This window comes from Triticum urartu, chromosome 5, assembly GCF_003073215.2.
Source record: "Triticum urartu cultivar G1812 chromosome 5, Tu2.1, whole genome shotgun sequence".
Taxonomy (NCBI): domain Eukaryota; kingdom Viridiplantae; phylum Streptophyta; class Magnoliopsida; order Poales; family Poaceae; genus Triticum; species Triticum urartu.
Genome location: NC_053026.1, coordinates 610494875 through 610515015, shown reverse-complemented (window position 1 = coordinate 610515015; position 20141 = coordinate 610494875). Strand labels below are relative to the sequence as shown.

At 43.7% G+C, this 20141-nt stretch overlaps 1 protein-coding gene across 1 annotated transcript; it reads left to right on the top strand.

The window, feature by feature from the left end:
• The first annotated feature begins 5782 nt into the window (after positions 1–5782).
• Positions 5783–12281, top strand: LOC125511208 (putative methyltransferase C9orf114). The gene is made up of 10 exons (XM_048676529.1): positions 5783–6178; positions 6267–6479; positions 6568–6634; positions 7186–7244; positions 8957–9035; positions 9454–9572; positions 9648–9727; positions 10902–10971; positions 11435–11512; positions 11593–12281. Exons 1-10 carry the CDS (start codon positions 5912–5914, stop codon positions 11656–11658), a joined length of 1098 nt encoding a protein of 365 aa, XP_048532486.1. The 5' UTR covers positions 5783–5911; the 3' UTR covers positions 11659–12281.
• Positions 12282–20141: the final 7860 nt, after the last annotated feature.

Here is a 20141-nt window from a genome sequence, read left to right as displayed (position 1 = left end):
CACCCATGGTCCTGCAATTACAGTGGCAGATGTAGATGATCGTCGGAATAGCTTGTGATTACGGGGAATGTAATAAATCATGTAATGTTCAAATCATTGACTTGTCGCTCACATCATTATCCCTTCTGAGTACATGACTGGGTGCGGGTCCCTAGACACTTGTCCACGAATCCAATATGTACACGCACGTAAGATAGACGGGGACGAATTCAAGGGGGGACGAGGGGGGGTTCTCGTGATAGCGATTAGGCGGATCGTAATTAGCCACCGTTTTTCACTCGATCTGCCCCCCCTGTGTGACACAGCGTGAAGCTCTACAGGACCCATCCCCAGCCCATGTACAACAATTATAGACTCCTGGCAAAAAGGCCCATCATCAAACACGAAGCCCAGCAGAAGCACGGCCGCAGCCCCTTTGTTTCCTGGCAGCTCGATCGACAGGATTTGGCGGCAGCATCACGCAGATCGTGGTTTCATGCGATGTTTCTACCCATCATCCGCTCGAGTCTCCGGCAACCGCCGCCGGCAGAAATTTTCTCCTGCCTCCAAGCAAAGATCAGAAGGGGACTGATCGAGATTTAGCAGGACTGCATAGATTCAGGTTAACCATTACTCCTTTGCTTCATCTCTTGATTTTTATTTTGTTAAGATCTGCGCGACTCTATATATACCATTAAAAAAGCGACAAGCACTACAAGTTAATTAGGAATTTCTTGATTGTCTAGTTATGTTTGTGTAGATGTGAAGATGAAGAGAACAACAGAAAACGGCGCATTTGCGTCCAACCCTTCAAGCCTTCAATCCCCAATCTATCATATCACCGTCATCCAGCATAAAGAGGATTAGGGAAAGCACCACCAAATGCGACCTGTGATCTGATGACATACCACATCCCATATGCCTATATGGTAAGTCCACTCTCACAATTAACTTAGTTTCAAATCTCGGATTTGTTGTCGTCTTGTAGTTCTAGTAAAATTAGATTTGGAATCAAGTAGTTCTCGTACCACACACTAAAATTTTCTACATAGCTAATTTTAAAACTATTCTGTCTTGTAAAAATTTAACAATTCAGTAAAAAAATTGTAGTGTTTACACTAGTGAAAGCATGAGTTTGGCTTATGCCTTTCGCACACTTTATACTGTTTTTCTGCTCGGCCTTCTCATTATTCTGTAAGAGCTTAAGGGTGGAACTTGCCCCCCCCTATGCCAAATTCCTGGCTCCGTCCCTGGATAGACCCCTCCGACTATGTACCTATACTAACCCAAAGGCCCCCCCCCCCCCCGAATGACGCTATTCTTTTACACGGAGGAGAAGGAGATGAGTCGGGAGAGTGTCATCCCACATTGTCTTCCTTGAAGACCTTTGTTGACTGTTTTCGGAAAAAATTGGAACATAAACATATTTGGGATCATGCCCTAAAGATGCATGTGATGCATTAGGAGTCTCGTTACAAACTTACCCGAATTGGGATTATGAACCATACAGTGTATTTGGTTAGGGGTAATTGGAATTGGGGACGAGACATGGGTACATGACTTTAAATCCATCGTATGATTAGAGGACATGGGGGTTAACAAGAGATTAGGCACACCACTCTATTAATATATTAATAGTGGAGGGTAGGGATCATGAGGGAACTTTTTAGTGATTACATCTTAACCCTTCATCATAACTGGTCATGATCACTGGCTAAGCCCTGGTCAATTATCACTAACCAAACAAATGGAATAAATCTCAATCAAATTCACATAAGTGTCGGACAAAAGAGTGAGAATAAAATGACACATCCAATGTATAATCTCAGTACAATTCTCACCTACCAATAGTTGCAAAACATGCCGAGAGGAGATATCCCAAGATGGGAATTTCTGAAGAACGTCCTCACCCCTTGATGAGGGCCTAGGTAGTCGTTATTTTGAGGGCATATCGCTGCAAAAAAAATACAGGTGGATGTTGCGAGGATTCTCCAAAAAATATTTATTGTGAAATGGGTGTATCATGCTGCGTGTAGGTTGAAATATAGAATTCGAGCTCAATTGAATGAAGGAGAAGGGAGAATGGCAACACACCCGGCTTGGAATAAACTATGAGCGGGATGTGTTCATTCCAAAATGCATTTTTGTAATTGAGGGTTTTACATGGAATAGTCCCTTGCTAGTGCACTCTCATGGATAGTCATATAAAGATTTCAATTTTATGCCCATTTATGCATAACTGGTCTTGAACCTAGAGGACTTTATGTCACATGTTGTTCCTCTGTGATCGGAGCAAGAGAGATTTGGGAATTTCTCATCTGAGGGAATATGTGGATTCCGCGGTACCTTGGGAGAGATTAGGTACAACGATTATTGAGGAGCTCCTTTGCTACAATCTTCTAGGAGGAATGGTTCTACCTAGAGGGAACGATATAGAACTAGTCATGCTGACCTACTAGTTCACTTGGGTGGGAGTTGTGGAAGGTTCCCCACGATGAGTAAAATGCCCCCTCCCCCGCGTGCGCGCGTAGAAGACTTGTCACTAATACCATGGTGCGGAAGGTGAAGGCTCCAACGAGGCAATAGAGGTGGGTTAGACCGGTGTTAGCTTTGTATAAAGTTTAACATGGACGCAATCTTCCATGAGGACTTAGGTTTGGATTGATGAGAGCGACACTCTGCGGTTCAACACATGGCTTTCATAACAGTTTGGTGCCTATTCAAGAAGTTCACCCTGGAAGCTTGTGTACTGCTCATGGGCTACAACTTGAGGAAGATTTAGGGGGTCTTGTCTATTGTGACCGAGTGAGACTTCATGTGCAACCCATTTTGAATTCATCAGAGCACCATGTCTCTTGGACGATGGTAACGGATGATTGCCAATAATGATGAGTATGCTCGGTAAATGATGATACTTCATCGTGTCCGAGAAACTAATGTAGTTGCGCACGAGGTTTCTCGATTTAGTTATGTAGAGAGTATTGCGGAGGCATGCCATGACCATCCTCCTTACTTCTTAGTCCCCACTTTTATCATAGACATGGTTTGAGTAAATTCGTTGACGGAGGGTTCCTTATTATTTTTAGAATTAATGTCCTTTATTACATAGTCCAGCTGGCGACTGAAATGTCGACAGTCGTGGGCGGCGAAAGAAGCACAGGCGACGGGTAGTTACATCATGAAGGTCATAATTTGCAGGCGCTTGCTATGTGAATGTTGAAGAGGTTCAGGTTTCCAACTAAAGATATATAGGGCTACATGATAGCCTATCGATTCCAAAACTTACGGGTCAGACATATAGGGTACACTATTACTAATGAGCCAATGCATGTCCCTCTTTCATCCCTCATCACCTCTACAACAACACCATAGTCACCATTCTTCTTACATCAGCGTCAACGCAAATCTTTATATGGCTCGATAACAAGTAGACCATCGTAAACCACCAGTTCCTTGTTGATGGTTCACTAGTCCTTACATGTGTTCCGTAATAGCAGGATCGACGAGTGCCCACACACATTGAGATGTTGTGCAGTCAGTGTGTGTATGCAGTTGGAGCGGGTGGCCATAGAGGTTTTTACGCAACATGGGTGGTTGCATAATCTCCGAATCGGTCCACCTTCTCCGTCGACATAGGCATAGTTTCGGTCTCATAGGTCTTTACTGTTGCCACTTTGTCGTTTTTATATTCTTTGTCAGACTGTTCGTTTGATGGTTGTGTGCATCTTAACTATGCGGATGTTTCTCTTTATGCTTTGTATCCGCTCGATGCTACTTTTCGAGTAAATACAAGCGCCCTTTATCGAGGAATCACTGATAGTGAGGGCTGAACCCGAACGGGCGTCGTGAAGTCAAGGTAGAGCTCAAGAGCTCGATGTAGCCTTTGGTGAGTGAGTGCATGCCTCTGTGAGTTAGTAGAGCCACATATGGAGAAGGTATTGTGCATGCTCCTATCTTGTATGCCACCATAAGTTGGAAGGGAGTGTCGGGCCAGCCTCCAAAGAAACACTTGAATTTTTGCAGGGACAAAATTCTTCCATTTAGGTGCTTTGTTGCGCCTCTTTCTTTAGTTCTGAGCATGATACATTGCTATATAGTCACACGTCACGATCTTGCTTGGTGGCCAAAATCATCTGACATTCAAATCGAAAAAACACCTTTGACGGTGTAGAAAACCATCAGATCCCTCAGTAGGGGTCCTGGCGTAGCCAAAAGTTTCAGAGCGGAGGTCGCACTGGGAATTTACCCAAGTTCAGGCCTTCGAAGAGTAATACCCCACATCCTGCTCATGTTTGTTATCATGGTGGAGGTATACCTTGTGTGAGGGGTTATAATGATTATAATAACGAGATTGCTACCAAGAGTTGTTTCTACGGGAGTAGATGGAAATGAGAGCTCCCTAGGTTGTGGAGAGATGCGGTATAGGGTTTTACAGAGGGATAAATGCAATCTAGGGTTGCCGCCGCCACCGGCTTGGGGGTTAAGTTGGTCGCATGGTGCTTATCCTCTTCGTCGGGCCTCCCTTCATCGTTGGGCCTTGCGGGCCCTCTGGCAGGCCTTCTGTCGGGCTCCCCTCGGTCAGCCACCCCCATTAATTGTATGATACCGTCAACCTTTTTTCATGACTCCATGCCAAGAAATCCTCCCCTTCCAAGGAATTCATTTATGATTTCATGCTTTCGTCGGTTCCAAGGTTCATATTCCCTTTATCAAACCTTGTTTTAGTATATCAACTTCATCCATCATGACCCTCCAGGACTTCTTTTAAGTAAACCACATGTCATTCATTCATAAAAGAAGAGTACAGGACCCACCCGAAGCCATCATGTAGAGGCAACCAAACACAATAGGCTCAATAACTATGCCTCTCGCGGAAGTAAATTCGCGACTCTCATGAAAAAAAGAGAAAACATGTTTTTTTTTGTTTCCGAGGAGGCACGGCCATGCTTCTCACGAAAGCACAATCATACCTCTCACGGAAACAAAATGTGACCCTCGTGAAAGAAAAAAAAACAAAAAACACGTTTTTTCTTTTCGTTTTCGAGAGACAAGGCCGTGACTCTCCCGAAAGCACAACCGTGCCTCTCACAGAAGCAAAATGGTGATTCTCGTGAAAGGAAAAAAAATAGAAAACACGTTTTTTCTTTCCGTTTCTGAGAGGCACGGCCGTGGCTCTCGCGAAAGCACAACCGTGCTCCCCGCGGAAGCAAAACCATGACTCTCATGAAAGAAAAAAACGCATTTTTTTCGTTTCTGAGAGGCACAGCTGTGCCTCTCGCGGAAGCACAATGGTGCCTCTCGCGGAAGCAAAACCGTGACTCTCGCCAAAGGAAAAAACAGAAAACACGTTTTTTCCGTTTCTGAGAGGCACGGCCGTGACTCTCGCGAAAACAAAACCATGCCTTTCGTGAAAGCAAAACCGTGACTCTCGCAAAAAGAAAAAAAGAAAACATGTTTTTTCGTGATTTTTTTTATTCAAAAGCTAAGGAAGACCGATGAAAAATCGAAACGTCAAAAAAACTGGGAAAAAAATTCGTTTAAAAAGCCGAAAACGCATGCGAAAAAGTAAAAAAATCCGGAGAAAGCGTCTGAAGCGCGACACGTGGCAAACGGCTGAGAATGCGTAAGTGGCGCTGATCGTTGTGAAGCTCTGAAGGAGCACACGTTAACTAGAGATTTCGGTTATGCTGTCAAAAAAAAAAAGAGTAGAGATTTCGGTTCGCTGGTCATCACATGTAAAAAGGGAAAACAGTTCCCATAGGCGCCCGCCGCCGGCTCGGGCCCGGTGGTCTGGTCTTGGGCCGACACGCACGGGAGAGGAAGCCACGCTCCCCAAACCCTTCGCCCAGCCAGTTCCCATTAAAAAAAAGACCCAAACCCCACAAATCCATCCCGGCCGACCGCCGCCGCCGCCGTTGCCACCCCCACCGCCATGAATCCGGCATGCGCGGAGGCAGCAGCCGCCAAGAAGTCCCGGCACAAGGACAAGAAGGAGAAGAAAAACAAGCGCAAAGACACCGCGGAGCACCTCGGCGGCGAGCCCGCGACGGCCGACGAGGAAGCCGTCCACAAGAAGAAGAAGAAGAAGAAGCACGCGAAGGAGGAGGAGGAGGCGGATCCGAAGGGGAAGCCGACGGTGAGCATCGCCGTCGCCGGTTCCGTCATCGACAACGCCCAGTCCCTCGAGCTTGCCACCCTCGTCAGTAACCCCGTCCCCTATCACCTTCATTGTACCTTGCATTTCTTACACTAGGGATGCTTATAGGAGCGCGCCTCTCCTGTTTCAGCTGGCCGGTCAGATAGCCCGCGCGGCGGCCGTATTCCGCATCGACGAGATCGTTGTCTTCGACAGCAGCCCACCTGCGGAGAACGGCGGCGGCGGTGCCGAAGACGAAGAGGAGAGCGGTGCGCGGTTCCTCGTTCGCATACTGGAGTATCTGGAGACGCCGCAGTACCTGCGCCGCCGTCTCTTCCCAATGCACAAGAACTTTAAATATGTGGTGAGAATTTCTTACGGTGGTGGTGGTTACCTGATAAGTGGGGATTTCTAGAGGTTGCTCATTTCGCTGTGCCGCTTCTGGTATGCAGGGGTTGCTTCCGCCGCTGGACGCGCCGCACCATGTGCGCAAGCATGAGTGGTCTGAATTTCGTGAAGGTGACATCTCTCTCTCTCTCTCTCTCTCTCTTGTGCTGCCATTGGTCTCAATTTCGGTTGCTGTGGTGTGTGGTCACAACATGAAATGGAGTTTCAGTTTATTCAGAGAGCATTTTGGTAGTAAAACATGAATTTGGCAATTTGTCGTGGCTCCTGTGATATATATGGCCAATTGACCACAACTAAGCATTTCATAAATTAGGGTGCAGCCATGTAAGTCTTGCACTTATCCTTTTTTTCATAACTTGGATAGCTTCATTCCAGTGTTCGATTGTTACTTATTGTATTTTGAACTCTATCAGTCATGTCATTGAGGGAATACTTTGTTTGGCTTTTGTTCTGGTATTTCTTAAGGGCTGCTTGAGCTGTCGATGGTACTCGGTAACATGGTTATGTATGTAGAATTATTTGCTTCAGCAAATGCTGCTTCTGTTATATATCTCTAACTTTTGTTAAGGATCAGCTATATCATATCGAATGATGTTCTATCACACCTTATGTTCCACATGTATGATTTGACATGATGCTTACAGTATACTGAACTTCGACAGGTGTAACATTGGGCGGGGATCGTTCAAAGGGTACACTTGTTGATGTTGGGTTAAGTCAGGTGTGTATGGTACTCTTATATGCTCATTTTGTTCTCCTGCACATGTTTGAGAAAACGCTTTTGTTGAAATTTAAATTATGATTTATGCTTGATGTATTCATGTAGAGAGTTAACCGATTTGTACCATTGTGGCAAACTATTAAATACCCCACTCTGTACAAGTTATTTGACGGAAACAATATATCTAACATTCATAAAGTTATGCCCATCCCTGAGTAATGCTTCATGCCAACAAGCAACCGGTCTGCGAGTGTGGCAAGCCTATTTCATTACAAGCAAGCACATTTAGTTTTTTTTTTCTCAGGAGTCATTATTCTTTGTGTAATTATTAATGTTTCTGAATTAAGTTGCATTTACAAACGGCCAAACATGTAACAATAATTGATAGAAGCAGTGACGAATCCAATATTACGTATTGTGTCTGTTGAAACTAATATAAAATGGATCTATTGCGCTTACCTACAATGTGGTATTATGTATTTGGTTTGATTTATTATTTTAGGGGTTGAGATTATAAGAACACTTGTTCAATTCTAAACCATCATCTCTAGGAACTGTGTTATGTTTAAGACAAATTATACGTTTATAACAGCCGTCAACTTGTCCTCAAGCTATAGAAGAAGCTACTGCACCACCACTATGGGCAATGTTGTTTTACTTTGATTAATTATTGTTTTTAGATAACCTGCAAACAAGCGTTTCCAACTCTTTCATTAAAAGTAGAAGTAATTAGATACTCAAGACTTGGGCTGGGATCAAATATTATACAATGCACAACACATGCAACACGCGCGCAGTTACACAGTAGCTACTTCTCATGGCAGTTTGTGCAACCTGTAATTGAAAACCTGCTGCCGTCGCTCCACCTCCGTCTTAATATCATTTGCCACAGACCAGAAGTCCTTGCTCACCCCCTGGAACACCCTGCTGCTATGCTCCTGCCGTGGACCAAACAGTGAGGGCAACCATGGAGCCAATATCCTCCTTTTGCGCTCAAGTCTGCTCTCCTTAGCCACCAATTCTATTGGGAGTCTATCGCGGTAGGGATTCCAGAGTCGTAACCAACCCAACTTTAGAGTGAGAACCCAAAATTGTTCTCTGATAATTTACTGTGTTCTGACTGTTTACACACAATTTATTGTGTTTGACTGTTTTTAAATTAGAGTGTTCCTATAAAATTGTTTTTTCTATGAAATGTTGGAAAATGAAGATGTCATGGGTGGGTCAATGGACAATGCCCAATGACACAGGGCAGCACCAAGCTAGGAGTAGTCCCATGATCAAGGAGATAAGTATAACAGGTTATTTAGTTAGTAAGGATATCAATTTGGTTAGGCCAGTTATAAGCTTAAATACAAAGATAATGATATGGGTCATTAGAAAAGTTTGGATTATGTTGTTTGGTGTCAAATCAAGTCTTCCTTGTAAAAGGGACACCATGTACGGATTTACCCCATATGGATTATCCCCCTCTCTTCGTGGCCCATGGCAGACCCATGATAGAACATGTGATTCTGTTGCTTCATGTACTAAACAAAATGTCTGCATGTCTTCCTTTGGACGACCCTTGATTGATTATTAACATATTAGACAAAATGCCAGAATGCATACCGTCCCATCCACAGTTCTACACCTAAATTGCCTCTAGACAAATATCTGACCATCTTGATCTAATGGATTTGAAATTAATTCTAGTTATCACAATTCTGCAGAACGTTCTGGTTGAGCAAATCCTAGAACAAGGAAAAAGGGTAACTGTAGCCATGGGAACCAACAGAGACCTTACACCAGGTAAATGGCCGTTTCATTACTCCAGGCAATACACATGGTTATGTTGATGTTCTGTGTAAAATTTTGGTAATACTTGTAGAATTGAGGAATCTTTTATGTAATATAGATATCGTGTTTAAGTACCATTAGTATTGGTTCACACTTTGTACGAATTTTCCATACATTAATTTTCAGCTCACCACATGTTCTTATTGCACCCACTTGGGCCAGTCACATTCCAATTTACATATATATTGGAGAGCCACAGCCATTTCAGTTTTCAGTGGCCAAATATATTTAATCTAGACTCCATTTTATTATAACTGTGGTCTACCTGTGGTGTACATCTCTTTGTTCTCATCTAGTTCTGTTTTGAGTAAATTGAACTGTACTTGTGTCGTTTTTTCCATTTGATTGTAACTTTTGTATGTACGTCTAGCTTGTATAAGGAAAGTCGTTCCTCCGTCCTCACCCAGCGAAGAAATGGGATCATATTGGGGCTATAAAGTCCGCTATGCTTCAAATTTAAGTGGTGTTATCAATGATTCACCATACAAGGTACTGCCTGTAAGGCTGTTATAATGCAAATGCAGAATTTATTTTGCCAGCACTTACTATTTTCACCACTTCTAGGAAGGATATGATCATATCATTGGCACTTCTGAGCATGGTGAAACCATTATTTCATCTGAGCTAATCTTACCTTCATTCAGGTATGTGGACCACCTTCTTGAGAATTAAAAAAAAACAGATTTGGTTACCTGAATGTGTAAATTTCTTCTTCCTAGATGATATGGTGTTAGGATTTATGAACTTATTATTTGCCAATTCATTAGAATTTTGAGGTATAACTGGAGCAGACATAAACTATAACAGTTCAACAAATAAAATGGTGCACAATTTCATTTTTTGTTTTGTTTTAATTGGATAATCTGGAAGAAGTTGCTCAAAAACGCCAGTTTGCTGAACATGTTGCACCTCTTTTGTACCTGAAGTCATAACTCCCATTTGTAATCACCTCACAATGGCTGGATTCTTTTTAGCACAGCAACAACAAACATTATTATTTTTTGGCTTGATCAGTTCATAAGCAGACAAAACATTTTGTCCAAGGCAATGATGATTGATGAACATTCACTTGGAATAATGAACTAATACGTGTTAGTAAAACCCTTTTATATTGATTCCTGGTTTGTATCCAGGCTTTGTTAAACTGGCGGTTACTGGCCTGTAAACCAAACCACGTCATCCTCTTCGATTTTTTAGAGAGGGTCTTGTTCACTATCTAAGCACTCCTAAACTGCACAGGTATATAAATAATTGTTTCTGTGATGGATGAGGATTTGGAGCACTCGGGTGCTCCACCCCCTATATGAATATTAAATTAAAAAAAAACCAGGAAAATATAAAGAATCTGGAATTTTGGGATATCAAACCTGGGTGCCCAATCTACTCCCTTGTGAAGTTTCGTGAAGAAATGACATCCGTGGTAGTCTCAGTAAAAAAGTCAAAAAATTCCTATGTATAGATAAAACTGTTTGGATGAATCGTAGGTCGGACTGTATTTTCTTCGCCATGGATACCATGTATGCCATATCTTAATGAAACCACGGAAGTAGAATGGGCACCCAGGTTTTATATGCACCCGAGAGCTCCTATGTATTTACCTTTCTGTGATATGTTAATTCTGAAACAATCAAAACTCAGAAGCTTCAAACCCCGAACTGGTTGTAGCCTAGTTAGCATGAACTTACTAGGTTCCGATTTTTTCTCTTCTGGTTCCCATGATCTGAAACCCTGGTTGTACTCACGTGGTTTCCACTTTACATCTATGAAGTCTCTATTGCGGGAGTATGTGCTGTTAGTAATGTGCTCTTCACTGCACAGGCACCTTTTAATTGCGTTTGGTGGACTGGCTGGGCTGGAAGAAAGCATCGAAGAGGACCCAAATCTGAATGTATGGTTGCATTGTACTATTTAATCTGATATTTACTTTTGTCCAGTCTAGAACCTTGACAATAAGATGCTTATGTCCAAACATTGGTCTATGTCCAGGAAGGGACATTCTCTGTGTGTCTAGCGTGCCTCCATTCACGCTACTTTCTGTAAAATGTGTTTAATAGTAATAAAATCTTTATGTTAAAAAAAACTGATATTTACTTTTGTCGTCACGAATGTCTCACTATATAGTCCAATCATATTGCGCAACCTGATCACTTGTATGATAGCGAGGAAGTATGACAGATGTATATTTTTTGATGATTGAATAAAAATACGAAAAAGTTATCTCTGTTGGATGATAATGTGATCTGATTCGTCATCAATTAGTCTGTTGGATGATAATGTGATCTGATTCGTCATCAATTAGTGTCTTTACTACAGTTGTTCTTAGTATTAAAGTGAGATATTCCTCCGAACAGGGCAAAGGTGCAAATGATGTATTCGCATCTTATTTTAATACATGCCCCAACCAAGGTAGCAGAACAATAAGGACAGAGGTATGTGTCACTTGAGAGCTTGTAAGGTTATTCTTTATGCAGGATATTTGTTGTGCTGAGAGTAAACAAGCATTTTTCAGGAGGCACTTCTCATATCCCTTCAGTACTTCCAAGACCCCATCAGGCGAGCAGGGATGTCGAATTAGAAGGTTTTATGCAGACACATGCAAATACAACATTGCGCTTACCAAAGGATTGGCTTTAATGCTTGGAATAGACATGGAAGATGCACCTTGGGTTTGTTTTTGATGGTCAATCGCTGGATTGTACTCCCTCTGTAAACTAATATAAGAGCATTTAGATCACTATTTTAGTATTCTAAACGCTCTTATATTAGTTTACGGAGGGAGTAGCACCTACGGGTTTTCTGCTCGGGTCAAGCACTGTAAAGCAAAGAGGAGGTGCAAGAATAGGTGATAGCTTTAACTTCTATTTTGAAACAGGCAAGGCACACATTTTCATTATTAAGAAGAGAATTTGCCTGGTTAATTAGAGGAAAACTGGGCAAAAGCCAAGATAGCTTGAACATTGATGCTAGCATTGGTAGAGTTTTCTTAAGGGGGCATTGATAGAGTTGAGAAGATCAGTGCCACACAAAAGAGTTTAGAGAGGGAGCATAATTATCGTCGGTGATTTGTTTTCTTTGCTCCAAATTGGCTGAATTGAGTGTTCTGTTTTATTTGCTCCAAGTTGTCTTATCTGTGGTGTATCGCCTATTTATTCACACCTGGCAACTTCGTACCACTGTATCAAGCTTCAGTTTACTGTATTTGGCTGACTTAATTAATGATTTAGAAGGTTGCTATCAAAACATTGGTTGCAAGAATGGCAAGCAACATTGCTCTGACTTGCGGTGTTCATTTCTAACCATGGTCCTCTAGAGCCGAACTTGAATTTGAATTTCGTTACATTTTTATGCCAAATCGGGGTTTTGTGAGGCAAAATTGAAAGATTGTACTTTATTTCTATAATCTATGCCGGTATTGAATTTAACTGTTTTTTTAAGGCGAGATTCAAGTTATCCAAAGCAAAAAATAAGATAAATTTTATTTCTTTGCATTCAGTTACATGATCAATCCGACCTGGCCACCTGATTTTTCTTAAAAAATACTCCTTCCGTTCCAAATTACTTGTCGTAAAAATGGATGTATTTAGAATTAAAATACATCTAGATACATCCATACCCACGACAAGTAATTCGGAACGGAGGGAGTATGAGATTCTGAGCCAACTTTTGGGATTGGTCGGTAAAAGAAACAGAAATACATAAGAATGGGAATTCACCAGATTAGGGTTACTAGAGCTGACAGTTCCATAGAATATGTATGACACACATACGTGTACACAGTTCCAGATTAGGGTCTTTGAGCCTGCACTTTGTATGGTTGCTATACCAAATTGTCAGTTTAACCACCTTTGTTTACTCCCAAGAGAAATGGAACCAAGACCACCTTTCTCTACTCCACATAAAATTGGAATAAGACCACCTTTGGCGATATAACAAGTGACTCGTAATATAAGACCCTTTCTTTAACACAGTATACACGCAGACACTCATACATGAGCACAGACCTCATCCCTATGAACACACGCACACACATTCTACCCATATGAGCACCTCCGAGAGACTGAGCCGACACATCATCTTAACATTAACGAAGTCGTCACAAACGCCTTATTAGTCGACGGTAACATCTCCTCTCACTGAACGCACATCGCCAGAAAGTCTGAAATAAATCTAGTAAAATGCAAGCACCAATGTCAAGTTTAGGGCTTAAACCCCGGTGAGCTGAGGTACCACTGTCCTTCTAACCATCGAATCACAAGTTGGTTCACTAAGACCATTCTTCTTGCACAGCGGGCTTTCAATGCATAAAAACCGCCCTGCAATGCACCACCATCACGCGTGTCACAGCAACACCGGCTAAAATTACACATGAAACCAGCGTGACATAAACTGAAATGTGGTTGGTTTATCATGCTTGATCTAGAGTATATTTGCCCGCAGCACTCCGTCGTTGAAGAACCTTGTCAACCGATGTTTAGAGAAAACACCGCAACCAATCTTGCGCACCGTGATCAATGTACTCGCCACACCATAGAGCACCCCATCAAACTCAACCCTGGAAGGAGGCAGTTTTTACATTACCCTGGTACTCCCTCGGGTAGAGATGGAGTACCACTCAAATCTGACCGTCCACCTACAGAGGTAGCTTAGTCTTTTTTCTCGTGGACTTATCTGATCCTGATCAAATTACTAAACAGTAAAACTGAGCTACCCACGCCCTCCCACAGCGATTTGACATCCTCCACCATCTGATCAGCCTAATAGACGCTTCAGATCTGGCGTTCGTTTCATCCCTCGCACCTGCCCATTTTTCGTTCGATCACCCAGCGTGACATGGCCACCGTAAACGGGCTGCTGCTCCGCTGGCTGACCTAGGCTTTCTGTCATTAATTGGGCTAAGAGGTTGAGAGAAATAGATTAGGCCCAGGAAAATGAGGGTAAACAACAGGCCCGTTCCGTGCATACCTAGGCATCCTCTCAAGAGTTACTCAAAAGATTTTAACAGGCACGAAAGGCCCTTTGCTGCCAACAAGAACAAATATGGAGAGATCGGGTCCCCTTGTCTAATATCTCTTGATGGAATAAATTGTTGTAGCTTCTTCCCATTAAACAAGACAGAGAACTTGACTGTGGTGCCTGTTAAAATCTAAAAGTGAGTCATCCAATTTGGGTGGACTACAGGTAGCTCCTACGCGCGGCGCTACCGGTAAGCCATCTTCTATTCGCTGATGACAACCTGCTGTTCTTCAAAGCTAACAATGTGGGAGAAACTGAGGTGCACCATGTACTGGACACTTATCGTCAAGCGACTGGGCAGCGTATCAACTACTCCAAATCATCAATCTATTTCAGTAAGAGGGTGCCTGAGTCGGTCAGACAGGAGATCAAAGATACACTTCACGTTCCCAACGAAACACTAAATGAGAAGTACTTGGGGATGCCGTCAGACATAGGAAGCTCAAAGAACGGGGCCTTCAGATATCTCAAGGACTAAGGATGGTAATTTTTGAAGGAAATATACCCTAGAGGCAATAATAAAGTTATTATTTATTTCCTTATATCATGATAAATGTTTATTATTCATGCTAGAATTGTATTAACCGGAAACATAATACTTGTGTGAATACATAGACAAACATAGTGTCACTAGTATGCCTCTACTTGACTAGCTCGGTGATCAAAGATGGTTAAGTTTCCTAACCATAGACATGAGTTGTCATTTGATTAACGGGATCACATCATTAGGAGAATGATGTGATTGACTTGACCCATTCTGTTAGCTTAGCACTTGATCGTTTAGTTTGTTGCTATTGCTTTCTTCATGACTTATACATGTTCCTATGACTATGAGATTATGCAACTCCCGTTTATCGGAGGAACACTTTGTGTGCCACCAAACGTCACAACGTAACCGGGTGATTATAAAGGTGCTCTACAGGTGTCTCCGAAGGTACTTGTTGGGTTGGCGTATTTCGAGATTAGGATTTGTCACTCCGATTGTTGGAGAGGTATCTCTGAGCCCACTCGGTAATGCACATCACTATAAGCCTTGCAAGCATTGCAACTAATGAGTTAGTTGCGGGATGATGTATTACAGAACAAGTAAAGAGACTTGCCGGTAACGAGATTGAACTAGGTATTGAGATACCGAGGATCGAATCTCGAGCAAGTAACATACCGATGACAAAGGGAACAACGTATGTTGTTATGCGGTCTGACCGATAAAGATCTTCGTAGAATATGTAGGAGCCAATATGGGCATCCAGGTCCCGCTATTGGTTATTGACCAGAGAGGTGTCTCGGTCATGTCTACATAGTTCTCGAACCCGTAGGGTCCGCACGCTTAACGTTTGTTGACGATATAGTACTATGAGTTATGTATGTTGGTGACCGAATGTTGTTCGGGGTTCCGGATAAGATCACGGACATGACGAGGAACTCTCGAATGGTCCGGAGATAAAGATTGATATATGGGATAATAGTGTTTGGACTCCGGAAGGGTTCCAGAATTCACTGGAAGGGGTTCCGGATGTTTCCCGAAATGTTTGGGTACGAGAACACTTTATTTGGGCCAAAGGGGAAAGCCCACAAGGTTTTTGGAAAGCGCAAAAGGAAGTTTTGCGGAGTCCAGAGGCCAGACGCCAGGGTCCCTGGCGTCTGGGTCCAGACATTGGGAACCCTGGCGTCTGGCCGTGGAGTCCGAAAAGGACTCTTGCCTTTCGTGTGAAACCGACTTTGTGGAGGATTTTACTCCAAGTTTTGACCCCAAGGCTCAACATATAAATAGAGGGGTAGGGCTAGCACCCAAGACACATCAAGAAACACCAAGCCGTGTGCCGGCAACCCCGTCCCCTCTAGTTTATCCTCTGTCATAGTTCTCGTAGTGCTTAGACGAAGCCCTGCGGAGATTGTTCTTCACCAACACCGTCACCACGTCGTCGTGCTGCTGGAACTCATCTACTACTTCGCCCCTCTTGCTGGATCAAGAAGGCGAGGACGTCACCGAGCCGAACGTGTGCAGAACTCGGAGGTGCCGTGCTTTCGGTACTTGGATCGGTCGGATCATGAAGATGTACGACTACATCAACCGCGTTGATATAACGCTTCCGCGAACGGTCTACGAGGGTATGTAGACAACACTCTCCCCTCTCGTTGCTATGCATCACCATGATCCTGCGTGTGCGTAGGAATTTTTTTGAAATTACTACGTTCCCCAACAGTGGTATCAGAGCCAGGTTTTATGCGTAGATGTCATATGCACGAGTAGAACACAAGTGAGTTGTGGGCGATATAAGTCATACTGCTTACTAGCATGTCATACTTTGGTTTGGCGGTATTGTTGGATGAAGCGGCCCGGATCGACATTACGCGTACACTTACGCGATACTGGTTCTACCGACGTGCTTTGCACACAGGTGGCTGGCGGGTGTCAGTTTCTCCAACTTTAGTTGAACCGAGTGTGGCTGCCCGGTCCTTGCGAAGGTTAAAACAACACCAACTTGACGAACTATCGTTGTGGTTTTGATGCGTAGGTAAGAACGGTTCTTGCTAAGCCCAGCAGCAGCCATGTAAAACTTGCAACAACAAAGTAGAGGACGTCTAACTTGTTTTTGCAGGGCATGTTGTGATGTGATATGGTCAGGACATGATGCTAAATTTTATTGTATGAGATGATCATGTTTTGTAACCGAGTTATCAGCAACTGGCAGGAGCCATATGGTTGTCGCTTTATTGTATGCAATACAATCGCCCTGTAATGCTTTACTTTATCACTAAGCGGTAGCGATAGTCGTAGAGGCATAAGATTGGCGAGACGACAACGATGCTACGATGGAGACCAAGGTGTCGCGCCGGTGATGATGGTGATCATGACAGTGCTTCGGAGATGGAGATCACAAGCACGAGATGATGATGACCATATCATATCACTTATATTGATTGCATGTGATGTTTATCTTTTATGCATCTTATCTTGCTTTGATTGACGGTAGCATTATAAGATGATCTCTCACTAAATTTCAAGATAAAAGTGTTCTCCCTGAGTATGCACCGTTGCCAAAGTTTGTTGTGCCCAGACACCACGTGATGATCGGGTGTGATAAGCTCTACGTCCATCTACAACGGGTGCAAGCCAGTTTTGCACACGCAGAATACTCAGGTTAAACTTGACGAGCCTAGCATATGCAGATATTGTTGGAAATATGCCCTAGAGGCAATAATAAAAGCATTATTATTATATTTCCTTGTTCATGATAATTGTCTTTATTCATGCTATAATTGTGTTATCCGGAAATCGTAATACATGTGTGAATAATAGACACCAACATGTCCCTAGTAAGCCTCTAGTTGACTAGCTCGTTGATCAACAGATAGTCATGGTTTCCTGACTATGGACATTGGATGTCATTGATAACGAGATCACATCATTAGGAGAATGATGTGATGGACAAGACCCAATCCTAAACATAGCACAAGATCGTATAGTTCGTTTGCTAGAGTTTTCCAATGTCAAGTATCCTTTCCTTAGACCATGAGATCGTGTAACTCCCGGATACAGTAGGAGTGCTTTGGGTATACCAAACGTCACAACGTAACTGGGTGACTATAAAGGTATACTACGAGTATCTCCGAAAGTGTCTGTTGGGTTGACACGGATCAAGACTGGGATTTGTCACTCCGTATGACGGAGAGGTATCACTGGGCCCACTCGGTAATGCATCATCATAATGAGCTCAAAGTGACCAAGTGTCTGGTCAAGGGATCATGCATTATGGTACGAGTAAAGTGACTTGCCGGTAACGAGATTGAACGAGGTATTGGGATACCAACGCTCGAATCTTGGGCAAGTAACATACCGATTGACGAAGGGAATTGTATACGGGGTTGCTTGAATCCTCGACATAGTGGTTCATCCGATGAGATCATCGAGGAGCATGTGGGAGCCAACATGGGTATCCAGATCCCGCTGTTGGTTATTGACCAGAGAGCGATCTCGGTCATGTCTACATGTCTCCCGAACCCGTAGGGTCTACACACTGTCTACATGTCTCCCGAACCCGTAGGGTCTACACACTTAAGGTTGCGGTGACGCTAGGGTTGTAGGATATGTAATGCAGTAACCCGAATGTTGTTCGAGTCCCGATGAGATCCCGGACGTCACGAGGAGTTCCGGAATGGTCCGGAGGTAAAGAATTATATATAGGAAGTGCTATTTCAGCCGTCGGGACAAGTTTCGGGGTCACCGGTATTGTACCGGGACCACCGGAAGGGTCCCGGGGGTCCACCGGGTGGGGCCACCTATCCCGGAGGGCCCCATGGGCTGAAGTGGGAAGGGATCCAGCCCAAAGTGGGCTGGGGCGCCACTTCCCCTAGGCCCATGCGCCTAGGGTGGGGAAACCCTAAAGGGGGGCGCCCTTGCCTTGGGGAGGAGCATTCCTCCCTTGGCCGCACCCCCTAGGAGATTAGATCTCCTAGGGCCGGCGCCCCCCTTGGCCCTCCTATATATAGTGGGGGAGATGGAGGACTCTTACCTGCCTTTGGTGCCTCCCTCTCCCTCTCCAACACATCTCCTCCTCCATAGTGCTTGGCGAAGCCCTGCCGGAGTACTGCAGCTCCATCACCACCACGCCGTCGTGCTGCTGCTGGAGCCATCTTCCTCAACCTCTCCTTCCCCTTGCTGGATCAAGAAGAAGGAGACGTTACGCTGACCGTACGTGTGTTGAACGCGGAGGTGCCGTCCGTTCGGCGCTAGGATCTCCGGTGATTTGGATCACGTCGAGTACGCCTTCCTCATCCCCGTTCTTTGAACGCTTCCGCGCGTGATCTACAAAGGTATGTAGATGCAATCGTATGTAGATGCAATCCGATCACTCGTTGCTAGATGAACTCCTAGATGGATCTTGGTGAAACCGTAGGAAAATTTTTGTTTACTGCAACGTTCCCCAACAGTGGCATCATGAGCTAGGTCTATGCGTAGTTCTCTTGCACGAGTAGAACACAATTTGTTGTGGGCGTAGATGTTGTCAACTTTCTTGCCGCTACTAGTATTATCTTGCTTTAACGGTATTGTGGGATGAAGAGGCCCAGACCAACCTTACACGTACGCTTACGTGAGACCGGTTCCACCGACTAACATGCACTAGTTGCATAAGGTGGCTGGCGGGTGTCTGTCTCTCCCACTTTAGTTGGAGCGGATTCGATGAAAAGGGTCCTTATGAAGGGTAAATAGAAGTTGACAAATCACGTTGTGGCTTTCACGTAGGTAAGAAAACGTTCTTGCTAGAACCCTACTTTAGCCACGTAAAACTTGCAACAACAATTAGAGGACGTCTAACTTGTTTTTGCAGCAAGTGCTTTGTGATATGATATGGCCAAAGTTGTGATGAATGATGAATGATATATATGTGATGTATGAGATGTTCATGCTATTGTAATAGGAATCACGACTTGCATGTCGATGAGTATGACAACCGGCAGGAGCCATAGGAGTTGTCTTTATTTTTTGTATGACATGTGTGTCATTGAGAAACGCCATGTAACTTACTTTACTTTATTGCTAAACGCGTTAGCCATAGTAGTAGAAGTAATAGTTGGCGAGCAACTTCATGGAGACACGATGATGGAGATCATGATGATGGAGATCATGGTGTCATGCCGGTGACAAGATGATCATGGAGCCCCAAGATGGAGATCAAAGGAGCTATGTGATATTGGCCATATCATGTCACTATTATTATTTGATTGCATGTGATGTTTATCATGTTTTTCATCTTGTTTGCTTAGAACGACGGTAGTAAATAAGATGATCCCTCATAATAATTTCAAGAAAGTGTTCCCCCTAACTGTGCACCGTTGCGACAGTTCGTTGTTTCGAAGCACCACGTGATGATCGGGTGTGATAGATTCTAACGTTCACATACAACGGGTGTAAGACAGATTTACACATGCAAAACACTTAGGTTGACTTGACGAGCCTAACATGTACAGACATGGCCTCGGAACACAGAAGACCGAAAGGTCGAGCATGAGTCGTATAGAAGATACGATCAACATGAAGATGTT